We start from the raw sequence: 17,081 nt of genomic DNA, 5'->3' as shown, positions 1-17,081 counted from the left end.
TTCTACAAATTCTCAGAATTGTTGTCAACTGCATACTCCAAGGTATTAATCAAACTATGCAGCTACATAGATAGGGTATATGAACAAGTCTGTCCTCCATAATTATTCTTCTTCTTATTATTATTATTATCATTTTGTTACTTTATAAGTTGAATGTATTTCCGCCATTTCACGTGTATCTTGTACATTGTTTTTGTATATATTGTACATAGAACCTCATGTACCATTAATTGGTTTGAGTGAATAAATTGAACTTGAACTTGAACATTCATGTATTGTGATTTAATTAGATACTTGGTTTTGCAAAAACGCAATGGGTGTTTGAAAAATATATATAAAGATATTAAAGTATTATCCAATAATTTTTTTAATCGTAAATATAAATCATCTATTAGTATTACCAGCTGATCAGGGTGTCCTTTGCCTAAAACTCATTTAAAATTGCGGAAATGACACAGCGATTCGCATGACTGTATATTGTATCGATCGATAGAAGGAAGTCATAAAACAACATGATGGGGTATGTCAATGTAAACAAGTTTCACACCTTCGCGTTCTTTTGTTTACAAAGAAATAACATAATTACGTATAATTCCATGGATTATAGTATTGGTACATGTACATGTATTAATACCGTATATTGGGACTTCTTCTAAATCGATATACGTTTAAATCCTGCTGTATCGTATAACCCGTTAAGAGAAAGAAAAAAATCCAAATTATTTGTAAATATTAATTATAAATAAAGTTTTTAAAAGGGTGCTTGGATGCCCGGAACGTTTATTATGGCCGGAACCAAACTTACGCGGGCCGGAACGTTTATTATAGCCCGGAACCAATATTATAGGTATTTAGCGTTCCGGCCGGAACGCTAAGTTACCCGGAACGTAAATTATGCGACACCGGCCATGTCTAAACCCATCGTCGCAAACCACGGTTTTGAGTCCACAAGCTACCTCAAATGATGATAAAGAGAATCGATGTGAATCACCCGTGGGTTACCGACGATGGTCTAAACCAAATGGACTCCTATACTATAAATTCAAGAAAGTTTAATATAGGCCTATAATAAATTTGAAAAGGGAAATGTTATAAATTTAGGTACATGTATTGTGAGCCTCAGTATCTACAGATAAGGATTCCCAAATTTTTACATGTGCAAATTATTGTCTTGAGCACGTTAAGGGACGTAGTATCTTTTTTCCCAAATACGAGGGGGGGGGGGGAGAGAGAGAGAAAGAGAGAGAGAGAGAGAATAATTAAAAAGGAAAAAAACAGTGTGCAAAGAAAAAATGAATAGGAAAAAACTGCCCAAAATTCTCAAATCGGTGGGGGGGGGGGCTGCAAATGACTATACATGCATATATAAATGCATTTGTTGGGGGGGGGGGGGGGGCTGACACCCTATCCTCCTCTTATAACGCGAAATTTTTTATTTGCAAAAGTTCCGCGTTGTAACGCGATTTTTTTTTACCTACGAAAATAACTCAATGGGCTTTCGTACATAATGGCAGTTTTCATATAGGATATGGTCCTTCAACGTAGCAAGGTTTTTCGGGGGGGGGGGGGTTCAAACTACAAAAAAAAAAAAAAAAAAAAAAAAAGGTATGCTCCTCAAACTCCAAAACGCAAAACGAAAATCGGGGTTGGGAGTTGGACCCGTTCTCTAACTTTTCGGTAGCTTTTTTTTTTTTTTTTTTTTTTGAAAGGAATGCAGTGTTTGAGCGTACAACAAAAAGGGGGGCACACAGCCTCCCAATGAAAACACATAGTAAAACTACATCAAAACATAAAAGAATATCTTCAGAGATCCCCTCCGGCACACTACGGATCTACATGTACTTCATCTGAACAATTAGAGAATATAGTTCAGGCACATGTATATACATGCATAACTGAGACATTTACTTTTGAGAAACGTATCCACAGTTTAATGGGTTTTTATTATTATAATTATTTTTAGATTTTGAATTTATTTTGATATTTGAGGAGGAGGTTTAAATGACAGCAGTCCCCTCCTACCCCCTGTCCCCGAATGATTCACATGATACAGACTAGCACATGCAATGACAATCAATGAAATATATAAATTAAGATTAGATTATTTGGTTCCACATTTCACGTTTTAGCAACCCTTTTTATTGGGAAAAGGAGGGGTTGGGGGAAAGTGCATAATTATAATTAACTCGATAAATAATATACCTTGTCCTGTTTTCATTTCATGATCGTCCTTTCCCTATAACGTTATTTTTCTTGCATTATAAAGGTTATTTTAAAACTAGTGCAACAATTTTTTTTCTTTATGCCGTATTTGTTTGGGACACCACAGTATAGTTTAATCCAAAGATGAACATATGATATACAAGAAAGTTTCCCTGAAAAATTCTCCGTCTCTGAAATTCTTGCATTTTAAAACTTCAGTATGTTATATTCGTCATTAACACACCCCCCCCCCCCCTTATTTTCAAAATGCTGATAAAGAGGTGCTTAATTCTTTCGTTTTCGTTTTACAGTTAAGTGTCCTAGTTATTATTGTAAATATACCTTGTATTCGTTTAAATGAAACGAATAAGAACATAAGGAAATCGACAAACAAAAACCAAAAAGGTTTTTAAAATAACTTTAAAAAGCTTAAAAATTAAAGTTTCACTTTGCTCTCAAAGTCTAAATTCTTATTCTGGATGGGGTCCTAGTACTCTCATAGAGTATTCGGCAGAAGAATTTTGGGGTGCAATAACATGGGAGGGCTTAGTAAGTGGGGGTGGGTGGGAGGGGGAGGCGGCTAGCCTTTGAATGACATATTCATACAAAAATAACAGCGATAGAGAATCTTCTCAGAAAGGGGGAAGGGGGGGGGGGGGCTTGTAACATTCCTATTTTAAGCTAGGAGACTATGGCTCTAGCTATTTTCAATATTTGAAGGCTGAATACCCATAAAACACGTTTTCAATCACTAGCTGTGCCGCATTTACATCAATCCTCCTCCTTCCAATACGTTTGTCTTATAAAAGAAATAAAAGCTTGAATTGTACAATATATTTTTTTCACGTAGTGACTGGACGTGTTATCATGGTTTAAAAAAAAAGAAGATTTTTCGTGTAGGTCCATTGTGACAATAAATAGTATATAATTAATGATAATAACTTATCTTCAGACATTGTAGTGTGGGAAAGTCCGAGAATCAGTTCTTGCAGTTTTATGTTCAAATGTTAATTTTTTTTCATTATCTAATATAATGAAATATGTGGAGATAACGAACAGTATTCGAGCTCAAAAGTCCATCAAACTTTACAAAATAAGAGCAGAGATAACACGGACCTCTAAGACATCAGAGGTGGGATCAGGTGCCATGGAGGAGTGAGCATCCCCTGCCTACCGGTCACACCCGCCGTGTGCTCCTTGTTCTGATCGGAAAATAACGGAAAAATCCGTCGACAATTCAGTGTATAAATAATGGCCTAACAACTAGTATGAAAAAAGTCAGTCAGCATTTCACTCAGTGATAGATTGTATTTGCTGACAAGGTCATTGTATCGACCATAGAACTTACGAATTGATAACTTTAAACGAGACTGCTGATATTCTTGTTTTATCAGTTTGTCAGTAACTTACATCGTTTATAAATTGTCCATGCGTAGAGCATGCTCTGGCGTATCGAATCAACTGAGAGATATAAACCCAGTATGCAGGTGATAAGGGTATATTACTGCATAAGTAAGGGAAGTTGACGATTGAAAAGTTAGTCATCACGTTCATCAAGTGTTTTTGTAATTATTATAAATGTATTATTTATGTTTGCTTGAAAGAGACGAATATTGTAACATATTAAATTAATAATTTGAAGTAGAATATATTTGACCCCTCTCCAATGCGGATCATAAACCTTTGGCTATCTATAAAATGATTTTGGCCACACTGGACTCAATTTAAGCTGCTGATGCCAGTAACGGTAGGACAATATTTTTTATGAAGGGGTGGGAGTTAGCATTAAGATTTAAACATTTATTTGTCTATATTCATGAAAAAAAAGTTGTTCGCGGAAAAGCAGATACAGATCTATACTATCAGAGACGTATCGACGAGATCCGTCCGTCATTTTACCAATCGGAACATCACTCGGTCTTTTCCGTCAGGATTCGACTTGACGGAAAAGGCCGAGTGATGCTCCGATTGATATATTACGTCACCTTTTCATGATTCATGACGTCACATATAAGGTATCTCGTAGAAAATCATAATGTGCAAATGCGAACTTGAAGAAAGAGGAAGGCGTATACTAGGATTATTTCTCTGCTTACTCGACGGTATATTGGCACTCTCTGGTGCTGCTGTTGCAGCACTGGGTCTTTATTTGAATTTCCATTTAGAATCTAAAATGCAGTTTCTTGCTGGCTATGATACAGGAACTGTGCCATCTTTTCTGATGATCGTTGGAATAGCTATGTTTATTTCGGGTTCTCTTTTTTCGAAAGCAGCATTTGATTGTGCTTATCCAGACTCTAGGGGAAGATTCCAGTCATTTTTAATATTTTTCGTAGCTGCAAAGTTTGTGTTGATTTGGGTGGTATTTTCTGCTTCCATGATGTGTTTTGCCCATCGATCTGTGATTGAAGAGTCATTGAACAACGGATTATTTTCCGTATTGAAGCTGTATAAAAAAGATTTGGAGCTGAAAATACTCATAGACAAATTACAAATGGAATATTTGTGCTGTGGGAGCAACAATTATGAAGACTGGTTCAAAGTTAGCTGGGTTAACGAAGACTTTCTGGATGTGGAAGATGAAAATATCAAAAGGTAAAAAAAAAATCTAATGTGAGTGAGTAGATCTGTATCAAGTATCATTTCACTGATATAATTTTCTCACATGAGCATAAGCTCCTGTTAGCTACATTTTTGTAGTCTGTAAACTTATTTTCTGTATTTTAAACCTTCCTCTGAGTCTCCACTATAAAGCCTATCATGGGTTTTTCAACCAAACTTGGCACATAGCATCATGGGCCTTTGGGATTCAAGTATCCTTAAATGAAAATAGGCTGGGATCATTTACAAATTTTCCCAAAATCTCTAGGCCAGAGGAAAAAATGAAAACAGTATTTTTGACTGTAGATTAAACTTTGTTTATATTATGAATTATACTGTAGGGTGGACTATAACAATAAGGTACCAATATCAAATGAACTTGCTCTGCATTTTATTCAGAGTTCATCTGATATCTTAAAGAGGCTGGGGGGTTGTGGCCATTTTTAGACTATATTGATCTCCTTTAGAAGAAGAGCTCCATATGAAGATATAGAAAATGATCAAATTTTAAAACTAAAATGATCAAATTTTAAAACTAAAATTTTTGAAATTTTTCTCTGCCAAATGATAGTTGACAGCTTAAGATATCATATCTAAAAAATTAAGTTAAATCTGGTGGTTAATTTGTGGTTAATTTGTTGACCCCCAGCCTCCTTAACTCCAAGATAGTCAAACTGTACTGTGCTAGGCAATCATGATCTAATTGTTAGCACTCTACGAAAAATCACTTTCTTTCATATCTGTACATATGTATGAGTGACTCTCCTGACCATTTTACCAGGGGTCCATGTTTTCTACAAGGGTCCAAGGTCATTTTCTGGTTACTTAACCTAGGAGGGGAGGGGGGAGGGGTCCTGAAACTCAGTATTTTACCTTCAATATCTCAAACTCTCAGATATCTCTCCGTTTTTCCTTAATCTCATTGAGTTCAAGATAATGAGGTTTGACTGTATTTTATTTTGTGGACAGCAAATGAAAAAACACAACCCCAGAATTACTTTATCATCAATTTTAAATTTGTCACAAAGAAGGTAATTTAGAATTCAAAAGAAGCATTCAATATCATGTAGCAAACAGTTATTAACTGCATCACAAACCTAACAAATTATGTTTTGGTATTTTTTTTCAGTAAAATGCAGGCTGGAATGTATATGGGCCATGATGTTCCTTTCAGTTGTTGCCATATTTACACCTACAGACCATGTGTTCACAGCAATGTCACCAAAGGAACACGTAGTAAATACACCCCAACATTAAACACCAGGGGATGTGCTGGAATCCTCATGGACTTCTTCGAATCTTCCATCTTGGAACCTGCAGGAGTTTTCATTTTGATGGCATTTTTTATTGAAGTAAGAGCAAAGGTTTTTAGACTGTCCCCGCAACTCTTGGCAGATAATGCCATAAAAACTGGCCCAGTATTTCATTTGTCCCAAGCAAGACCTTTGGAACCAATAAAAACTCATGAGACAGCCAGCATGTCATATTATGTCATGTATAAAAAAACAAACATTCAAATATATATAATCAATTTGCTACTCCCAGTTCTTGTACCTTAAATTTTCATACATATCTGTACTTCACTTCGATACTCATCCATTTTAACTTTTAATTACTTCTTGTAGTGGACTGTTCCAAGTACTATTTCTGTTTTAAACTTCCTGAACATTTCTTGTTCATAACAATTTGAAAAGCTGTTACCTGATTGGCTAGATTATAGAATCAAAATTTGTATTTTTTTTTAAAACCCAATTATTATCTTTTTTGTTATCTTTATGTATTAAAATAATTTATTTACTTTGGTTCCAGATACTTTCCACATTCCTTGCACGGTATCAGCAAACGTGTATTGATGATGCTAACTTAATGGAACCAACAGGACCCGGCACTGCTTGTTTATGTCCGAACATTGGCACTGGGGATGCCATGAAATATGTGAAAAGTGAGTGCATTTTTAAAGAAGTTTCTTTCTCTGTGAAATCACTTATTTTCGTGGGGTTTAATTTTCACTGGTTGGAAGAGACCCATGAATTCATGTCCACCACGAAATTGTCAAAATTTCAAGCTTTAGTTTCATGTTCATTCTTTAATCATGAAAAAAAATACCCAAGAACCAGTATTTTTTTCTCAAACCATGAAAATTTGACCCCACGAAAATAAGTGATTTTACAGTATGCTAGCTGTGAAATTAAGTGAAGTGGTATCAGAAGTCCTTGTATGGGTTAATTGTTTTGTATGTTGCTGTTGGTAATCTTTGCATCCATTGATTTAATTATACAGAAAATTATTCAATTAACATCATATTTACCAATAATATGTAAAAAAAAAAAAAAAAAGTGTAGTGAAAATCAGTGTCTGCTTAGAATATAAATGGCACGTGGTAGATTAGGATGCTCTTTAAATTTGGGGGGGGGGGGGGGTAATGAAATATCTACTTCAAATTAATGGAAAAATCTTTCTTTTGTACCTTATAACTTTTCAAAATGACCATGAAGAAAAGGTATTTGATTTTTAAAAGTTGTAAAAGCCATTCTTACAACACCTTTTACCACAGCAAAGTTGTCTACATAAACATGGATGTCCTCTTTCTATGTTTAAGGTCAATTCACACTGTTTTGATAAGCTTGCAATTATAAATTATTGATTAAAAAATTATGAATAATATAATAATATAGTCATAGTCAAGGTTTTCCCAAAGACCTGGGGGCCCGGGAATTTCCCTGATTGACATAATCCCCTGGTTACTCTGGTATTCCCCCTCACCCCCCTGTTAAGGGAACCCCAGACCCCCTTCTACTTTTTAAAGTCCATTGCTATTTTAACTCTTAGGGACAACCCTGTCAGGATTGTGCCTAAGAATTGAAGTAGAAGGGGACATTAAAAAAGTAGAAGGGGGTCTAGAGTTTCTACCTTAATGGGGTTAATATCAGAATATTTGGGGATAACATCATTCATGGGGAAATTCTCCGTTTCCCGTTAGGGACAACCCTATAATAGTTATTATAAATTGACCCTTTTCTTTGGACACTATTTTCATAAATTGAGGCTCATCAAAAGACTTGTTGCTGCAGTGGATATTTGAATTGAATACATGTGCCTTTATGAAAATTGAGTATTAAATTTTTGTAATTAATTAATTTGCCATACTAATAAATGGTTTTAAAGACAATTGAATTAAGTTTGTAACTGAAATTATATGTTTATGAAAATTGGCTAGGTCATGTAACTTACTATACATCCTGATGAAAATGAATGTTTTTAACTCAATATCTTGGTGATTATTTTTCTATCACCCTTTTATAATGAGCTGCCAACCCTTACAATTTTGGTGTAACCCCAACAGATTAAGTATCTAAATTATGATTATTTTAATGTAATTATAATAAATATAGTTTACTGTAGATTCCCAAATATACGCAAGGAATAAATTATTGCTTAATTTCACGAGAAGCACCACTCACGAAATAAAATTACTCGCTTTTATTTTTATGGTGCTGAAATGCATGTAAAATCTCTAGACCAAACGTGTACTTGCGAGTTATTATTCTCACGATTTGACGTCTAAGGGTATAAGGTACTTGCGTAAAATAAGGAATCTACGGTATATAAACAGATATCAAGTTACTCAGCACATGGTTTACCAATGTCACGTGATCGTAATAGCCAATCAGATTACTCCTGTAGTTTGGCTTTGTCTCTCACGCACAATACCTGCAAATCACCTTCTCCCCATCACCACCTTAATTTAATTGTAGAGAACTACTTTTGTTAATATGTTGAGTTCACACAGGGCATTTTACACATGAGTATTTATGTCATGTGTTATTCAACCCCAAAGAAAATGCATTTTTCAGCATACATCGTACATTTGATTTTAACAAGGCCATTGGCCACAAGGCATTTCACACATGAGTATTTATGTCATGTTTTTCAACTCCAAAAAAAATTGAATTTTTCAGCATACAAGGTACATTTGATATCTACAAGGTTATCTGCTACAAACACATGAAGCACAAGGCCATCGGCCTACTTCATTTGCACAAGGCCATCGGCCTACTTCATTTACAAGGCCATCGGCCATGCAGATTCAAGGCCATCAGCCGATCATATGAGGCAATCAATCAACCTGACAAGGCCATCGGCCAAACATAAAAGGCCATAGGCCAATCATACAAGGCTATAGGCCAATCACACAAGGCCATCGGCCACAAACATGCTCAAGGCCATTGGCCACTCATATGTTTAAACATTTTATCTTTTACAAGTGTTCACTGTGTATGCATTTTCTTTACATAACTGCTTAGCAATGATGATGTTTATAGCTGAGTAGTTCTCAAAAGGCCAATGGGCCAAAAACACTTCAGATACATATTTGAGGAATCAAGATATGAAATACATTGAGATTGTCTAAATACATTATGTACATAGAAAGAAAAAGTGTCGGGGACCTCCAACACACTTCAACATATCTGTGATATGTTCAAGAACTGAAGCTCACATGTACATAAAGTACGTGGGAGGGAGGCAAAATCAAAGTGAGATTTTAACCAAGAAGTCTGTGCATCTCACAGATGTTTATCGCACACAAATAAAAGTTGGTATACAGTCATAAATGGATACAAAGTGGATACAAAGTCACCCAATAATTCTATTAATATTATGTTATCAGGGTTGTCCCAAAGAATTAAAAAGCAGGGGACATTTAAAAAGTATTAGGGGGTCTAGGGTTCCTTCCTTAACAGGGGAATGAGGGGAGATACCAGAGTAGCCGGGGATTACATTGGGGAAATTCCCCCTGCCCCCGGGTCTTAGGGACAACCCTGTGTTATTTATGGATTTTATACATGTTACCTATTACAGTGCTCTGAACTAAAATCAAAATAAAATGCATGCTTATCTCAGTAATTAAGCAAATCCAAAACTTTAATGTTAAATCAATAAACAATCATTATACTTATCAGTATTATGTGATAAAAAAAGGCCCTTAATGCAGCAAAGATTCTAAAAAAAAAAAACGGTAACTTTGATAGGCGAAACGAAGATACCACTATCAAAAGATGTAGATAATTACCAAAATGGTGGAGAAGATGACAAGAAGAGTGAAACAGATGATGATGTTGACATCGGTGGTGAAGGTGGTGGTGGTAGTGATGATGGTGGTGGTGGTGGCAGCAGTTATGGTGGTGGTGGTGATGATCGTGATGGACATAGTGCTGGTGGACATTCAGAGGGAAAAATCAAATTTGAAAAGACAGAAAAAGATAAAAAAGAGAAAGATGAAAAGAAAAAGAAGGAAGAGAAAGGAAAGGAAAAGAAGGCCGAAGGAGATGAAAACAATGCTAAAAAGGATGAAGAAAAAGCTAAGATAGACAACAGAAAAGATGACAAAATGAAGAAAAAAGATGGCATTGATGATGATGGTGGTGGTGGCAGTGATGATGATGGTGGTGGTGGAGGTTATGATGGTGGTGGTGATGGTGGCCTTGGAGGTGGTGCTGATGGACAATTCGAGGGAAAAAACAAAGCTGGAAAAGAGAAAAAGGAAAATAATAAAGAAAAGGAAAAGAAAGCCACAAAAGATGAAAAGAAAGCTAAAAAAGATGACAAAAATGCCAAAAAAGATGACAAAAATGCCAAAAAAGATGACAAAAAGCCAAAAGATGAAAAGAAAGCCAAAAAAGATGACAAAAAAGCCAAAAAAGATGACAAAAAACCAAAAGAAGATGACAAGAAAGTCAAAGAAGAGGACAGCAAAAAGAAATACAAAAGTGATGAAAAGAAAATGAAAAAAGGGGAAACTAAAAATAAAAAGAGGGTGTCAGAAGAAAAATCAAAGAAAACAAAGGAGAAATCATCTGATAAATCTAAGAAAGAAAAAAGCAAGTCCCCCGAGAGATCCCGCAAAGACAAATTCAATAAAGAAAAATCTAAATCTGAAGGACAAAAATCAAAGTCAGAAAAATCTAAATCAGAAAAGTCTAAATCTAAGAGCAAGTCTAAATCCAAATCCAGTGAGAGGAAATCTCCCAAGTCTAAATCAGGGAAAAAGTCGAAATCACCTGACTCTAAATCTAGAAGTAAATCCAGATCATCTAAATCCAAAAAAAGCACGTCCACAGGAAGGAAAAGTAAATCAAAATCACCAAAATCAAAATCCAAGTCAAAGTCACCAAAACGTAAATCAAAAAGGTAAAAATTGAAGTCAACGTCACCAAAACGTAAATCAAAAAGATAAAAATTGAAGTCAACGTCACCAAAACGTAAATCAAAGAGATAAAAATTGAAGTTAACATCACCACAATGTAGATCCAAGATTCCAAGTCATCTCCAAAATCAACCAAAACAAAGTCAGTTGAGAGAAAGTCACCAAAGTTGAAAAACAGGGAGTAGCCAAGATGAAAGTTATAAAATCACCCGAGAATGAAGATGATATCTCCTAAAAACCCAGGTTTTAAAAAGTTAAGCCTAGAATTGAAATGATGTGTCTTCCTAATTTTGAATGTCTTACAGTTTTCTCAATAAAGTTAGGAGCAAAAGCCTTTTGGGACAGACTTTCCTTTCTAAACATTTTTCCAAAGGGTCCATATTCAGAAACATATATATCATGCTTCAATTAACCTTTTTAAATTTGAAAAAGCTTGCCATATTGCTTAATCTAATTATACATGACAATGTATAACTAATCAGGAAATAGAAGCATTATACCATTTAGTGTTTATAATGTTTAGACAATTTTAACAATGTGGACGAACTTTTAAGTTTCATCTTTATTGAATCATATTAATTTTAAATTTGCCTTCAGGGCACATGCAGTTAAATAATTTTCTTTAAATTGTAAATGAGAAATTATCAGCAGCATACAAAAATGACTTCATATAATTGAAAAATTACATGCACTATAGGAATTGATGAAACATGATCACTATAGTACTTAAAGCTGAACACGATTCATAAAAGGAATGTGTCGGCCATATTCAATCGGACTCTCGCTATATCTGAGGACCCCTATATAAAGCGGCTGACTTAGTCACTGTTCAGTGTAATCAGTCATCATAGCTGTAGACGGACATATGCTATACAGCACTCAGTTGCCACAAAAAATAACTGTATACTTCTAATGCAGGAAACTAAGATACCAAAGAAACTTACAATAGTTGCACAGGTCAGTGCAGTATACAAACAAAAACAAATACACGTAACTGCAATAAAATGTAAACAAAGATAATGCAAGATAACCAGCACAAACACGGGTTGCCATTCCACGCCGATACCCATGACAATAAAGCAGTCAGGTGTAACAAATGCGAAGAGTATACCCTGGTGCTGATATCGTAGATAGTAATATCGAAAATGGTGTATGTCTATTTATGAGTCGTGTTCAGCTTTAAGATGATAAAGCTGATGGCAAGGAATGCAAAGCTATGTCCACTAGTACCTGTGTAAGATGCAAAGTAATCCTAGCCCAGTAGAAACTCTGCTTTTCTGATATGGAAAGTAATGCTTGCCCAGGATATGGTTTGCAATAATTATAGTGGAAGTGTTCTGAAATAATGTTGAGTGATAAATGCACTTTCCAATGCTTGAAAGAAGTCAAATTTTAGACAGCCAAATTTTTGCTGTTAGCTTTGAAAGTCTTTCTCATTTAGTATTTCTTGACACTAACCAATTAATGGACTTGCAAAAATTCTGCTACATGAAATTTTCATAAAGATTTTCAATATTAAATACTGGTCTCAGTTGCCTAGTGGCCTAGTAATGAAATGTTAAATACTGGTCACAGTAGCCTAGTGGCCTAGTAATGAAATGATAAACTTGTATGAGGTATTCAAGTTATATCATAGGTTAATAACCACTGCTATCCATGAATGATATAATTTGCACCATTAATGGATGCGGTATCATTAATGATTTACAAGGTGGTTGATTTATGATGAGTAGTAGATGCATAATCATAAAAAAAATGCAATATTACATGTTTAGTAGATTTTATATCATAGGTGATTACTACAATGCTTTGATGTTTGCTTATCTCCATATTAAATAATGTATGTTTCATAATCCAAGGCCCAAAAATTTCATTATAAACTTTTAATATGCTAAATTAACTTAGTGAAAATATTTGTCTGTGTTATGTGAAAATCAACCCTTAATACAGAATGGATGGTAACTTTGATAGGCGATACAAAGATACCATTCCCAAAGGATGTGGATAATTACCCAAATGGTGGAGGAGACGACCAGAAGAGTGAAACAGATGATGATGGCATTGGTGGTGGTTATGGTAGTGATGATGGTGGTGGTGGCAGAAGTTATGGTGGTGATGACGGTGGCAGTGATGATGGGGGCGGTGGTGGTGGAGGAGGAGGAGGTGGTGGCGGTGATGACGGAGGTGGTGGTGGCGGTGGTGATGATGGGGGTGGTGGAGGTGGCGGTGATGATGGGGGTGGTGCTGATGGACAATCAGAGGGGGAAAACAAATCTGAAAAAGATAAAAAAGAGAAGGATAAAAAGAAAGAAAAGGAAAAGAAAGACAAAAAAGATGAAAAGAAGGCTAAAAAAGAGGAAAAGAAGGCTAAAAAAGATGAAAAGAAAGCTAAAAAAGATGAAAAGAAATCAAAAAAGGAAGACAGTAAAAAGAAAGACAAAAGTGGTGAAAAGAAAACAAAAAAAGAGGATACTAAAAATAAAAAGGGAAAATCTGAAGAAAAATCAAAGAAAACATCTGATAAATCTAAGAAGGAAAAAAGCAAGTCCCCTGAAAGATCCCGCAAAGACAAATTTGAAAAAGAAAAATCTAAATCTGAAGGGAAAAAATCTAAGTCAGAAAAATCTAAATCAGAACAGTCTAAATCTAAGAGTAAGTCCAAATCCAGTAAAGAGAAATCTAAGTCTAAATCTAGAAGTAAGTCCAAATCATCCAAGTCCAAGAAAAGTAAGTCAAAAAGTAAATCAAAATCAAAGTCACCGAAGGGTAAATCAAAATCGAAGTCAAAGTCACCGAAGGATAAATCAAAATCGAAGTCAAAGTCGCCCAAGGGTAAATCGAAATCAAAGTCAAAATCATCCAAAGGAAAATCAAAGTCAAAGTCACCAAAACGTAAATCCAAGTCACCCAAAAGAAAATCTCCCAAAAGAAAGTCGCCAAAGAGAAAGTCACCAAGGAGGAAATCACCCAAGATGAAAGCTAGAAAGTCACCCAAGATGAAAATGAAAAAGTCGCCCAAGATGAAATCTCCTAAGAGGGCAGGATTTAAGAAGCCCAAACTAGGGCGCCGTTGATACAAAGTGACTCTGAATTAAACAAATTTCATTTAGGTAAATAAACATTAAAGACTAATGGTGTGATAAAATTGCTATCATTCATTACTTGCAGTGTTTGATTATTTTAATGATTGTTTACTAATATGTAAGGTAAGCAATTGTTTTTATACAAAGAAGTTCTATAATTTACTGTATGCAGTTTTTCTTTTTACCGGTGTCATTTTAGCCCTATCAAATTTGCAAAAGATTTTGCCTGTGCCCCTCTCCCCCCCCCCCCCCCCCCTCAATTTGCCCACACTCAGTTGTGTTTAAAGAGAGATAATTCTATCTCTGTCGAATTAGCCTTGTTTTGAGTTCGCCCACTGTTAATGAGGGTGAATGGAGCGAAAATAAAATGGGGGCAAAAATGTTCTCCATACAGTATATTCAGAGATGTGAAGCATACATTTAAAAAAAAAGCACAGCCTTGACTTGAAAAACCATATACTTGACTCACTGCTCAGCATGCATTAAAAAAGCACAACCTTGACTTGAAAAACCACGTAGTAACTTGACTCACTGCTCGCATAAAAAAAAATGTCAATTTTATAAATCTTCCCCAGAACATACAGCAATCATATTAGCAGACATTAAAAAGAAAGACCAAGTTACACTGTACATTGTTTTCAATGTGAAACTTTCTGAGCTACCCTAATTTTTAGCTGAATAAAACACCTTGTTATATACCTTTTAAAATGTTTCCTATATAAATCTATACTAAAATTTCTAACATTTCCAGTGTTTTACTGAGCGGTCCAAAAAAATCAATGTTGGACCGCTGAGTGAGATACTGGACCTGTCGATGAGACATTATATGGACCGCTATATGACGCTTTTTACGTCACACTGTGGGCGGGATCAGCTACTATTATCGCAAACATGGAAGCCAGCGAAATACATGTCAAAATATTAAAAGTAAAAGGTGTAACAAAACATTTATTGACTGTGTTCGAGGGAAAAATGCTTTTGTCGGACCCAAGAACTAAACTGCTTGCTCGAGGACGTTATACAATAAATGTACATGTGTATATTGTTTTCTTTTCGAAATTTATGCGTTTCAAGAATGAATACTACGTCACATCAGAAGAGAGTAAAAATTTATACAGAACTTTAAAAAATAAATAAATAAATAAATTTGAAAAAAAAAAAATTAAAAAAGTTTGGGACAACTTAATCATTTTGACAGGAACATCTTTTAGCATACAGAGCCATTATACGTAATAAATATATTGTTTTTACCCAAAACCGACGAGGAAATAAATTTATGCCCAAAGATTAAGTACAGTTAAATCCATTGATATTTGCATATTGTAACATGCAGCCAAAATTAATCAAATACCAAAATGTATTACACTTGGCTTTAATTCTATATTTAACGCTTTTGGCGACTAAATCAAGTATATAGCTAAATGTCATGGGTGTATGTATGTTTCACTGAAAGTTTAAAATTTAATTTATCAGTTTAAACTCTATATTCTGATGAGTTTAAACTGATTCAATTTAAAACTTTTAATATACATAAATAAGTATGTATTTCAAAATACAACATGTACAATCACAAATGGGATAAATCAATTCTATATGTGTTAACTGGTTAAAAAATCATTTTCCCCAAATATCGTTGACGCTAAATATATAACATTTAACGTGTTGGACTGTTTTATGAGCTGACCGTTCAGAAGCGCGGGGGGGGGGGGGGGGGGGTCTGAAAGATTTTACGAAAATAATCGGCCAGATGATCAATGTGAAATCTTGGCAAATATTTAATTGCCATAATTTATAATCATAAATGAGTGTTGAGTAACTATTTATCACTTAATTTTTTATATGCGACGTTTGACATTTCAGCTTTTATGTTATTTTCGCCATATTCAATTGGTAATATACTATTATTCCTAGAAAAAAAAACAATTTATCATTTTCAGACACATTTACTCAATAAGAATCTATCTGAATTTCCACACTTGAATATGTACAATGTACAGCATAAAATACATGTACAGTTTTCATAAGAAGAAATAACGTTTCATTCAGCAATAAGGACTGCAGAGCTTATGAAATAAGCAGTTGGGCATAATTACTTATTTCATGAAGAGTTTTTTTTCCTGCACTGTAATGATGAAGTAATTTTTTAATGAAGCGGCAAAGTATCGTCATAGATGCAAACACTTTGAACATGGTTACAATTACATGTAATATCTTTATTAGCTTAATATCATAAACTATTGATAAAATGCGCCTTAGTGTGCGTGGTTTGTAAAACCCATGTTATTTATTAATATAGGAGAAGAAAAGTTTAAGGAGGAAGCAGAGTGATGAATAGCCAAGACCTGGAGATCCGGCTGTCCCTTTTACTGGTTTTGGCATCACTGTTATCCTGGATTCGAAACTTTCAGCTAGGAAATTGAGGACTACAACAGAATCACTAGTATACCGCGATGATGTCAAGATTTTGCGTTTATAAGTACACAACTTGTGTGGAATGAATAATCACTTATTCTTTACAATGAGAAAGAGTTGAAATAAAATCATTACTAAACAGTCATAATACTTTATGTTAACCTGATATTTCATATATAATTGCCACTTCTGAAAAACGTATTCTTCATGTACTGTAGATAAAACATAAATAACTAAAACATTTTTTTTTTTTACAAGAAATGTATTTAGATCTATGAGTACATTACACAAGCCCTTCTTTCAATGACGCTTTCTGATCGAGTCAAGCTGCAGTGGAAAAGAGTTTGTAGTAGATCCACGAAGTGAATTAAATAGAGGTAGCATTTTATAAATGTTCATGAAAATATTCTATTTAGTAGCACCCTTAATACTCTTCATCTGAATTAGAAACTATTAACTTTAGGTTCATAAACCCCCTGTTCACTCATATAAAATGTTACTTTAAGCTTATGATTTTCCCAAAGAAATGTATTTTTGTAAAATACATATCATCGCTTGTGGGGCAAATTATTTCAACT

The 17,081-nt window shown here is 34.6% G+C and overlaps 3 protein-coding genes across 3 annotated transcripts; all 3 read left to right on the top strand.

Annotated features, from left to right (window-relative positions):
• The first annotated feature begins 4,222 nt into the window (after positions 1-4,222).
• Positions 4,223-16,645, top strand: LOC133172363 (peripherin-2-like). Its single transcript, XM_061307239.1, has 4 exons — positions 4,223-4,797; positions 5,933-6,155; positions 6,613-6,745; positions 16,388-16,645. Exons 1-4 carry the CDS (start codon positions 4,238-4,240, stop codon positions 16,417-16,419), a joined length of 948 nt encoding a protein of 315 aa, XP_061163223.1. The 5' UTR covers positions 4,223-4,237; the 3' UTR covers positions 16,420-16,645.
• Positions 10,405-10,996, top strand: LOC133202986 (serine/arginine-rich splicing factor 6-like). Its single transcript, XM_061338843.1, has one exon. The coding sequence runs from the start codon at positions 10,586-10,588 to the stop codon at positions 10,994-10,996; it is 411 nt and encodes a 136-aa protein (XP_061194827.1). The 5' UTR covers positions 10,405-10,585.
• Positions 12,964-14,099, top strand: LOC133202976 (serine/arginine-rich splicing factor 4-like). Its single transcript, XM_061338831.1, has 2 exons — positions 12,964-13,249; positions 13,508-14,099. Exons 1-2 carry the CDS (start codon positions 12,964-12,966, stop codon positions 14,080-14,082), a joined length of 861 nt encoding a protein of 286 aa, XP_061194815.1. The 3' UTR covers positions 14,083-14,099.
• Positions 16,646-17,081: the final 436 nt, after the last annotated feature.

This window comes from Saccostrea echinata, unplaced genomic scaffold (assembly GCF_033153115.1).
Source record: "Saccostrea echinata isolate AGI-Se365-2 ecotype Australia unplaced genomic scaffold, CSIRO_AGI_Sech_v1 ptg000002l, whole genome shotgun sequence".
NCBI lineage: Eukaryota > Metazoa > Mollusca > Bivalvia > Ostreida > Ostreidae > Saccostrea > Saccostrea echinata.
This window is presented reverse-complemented; position numbering and strand designations above follow the sequence as displayed.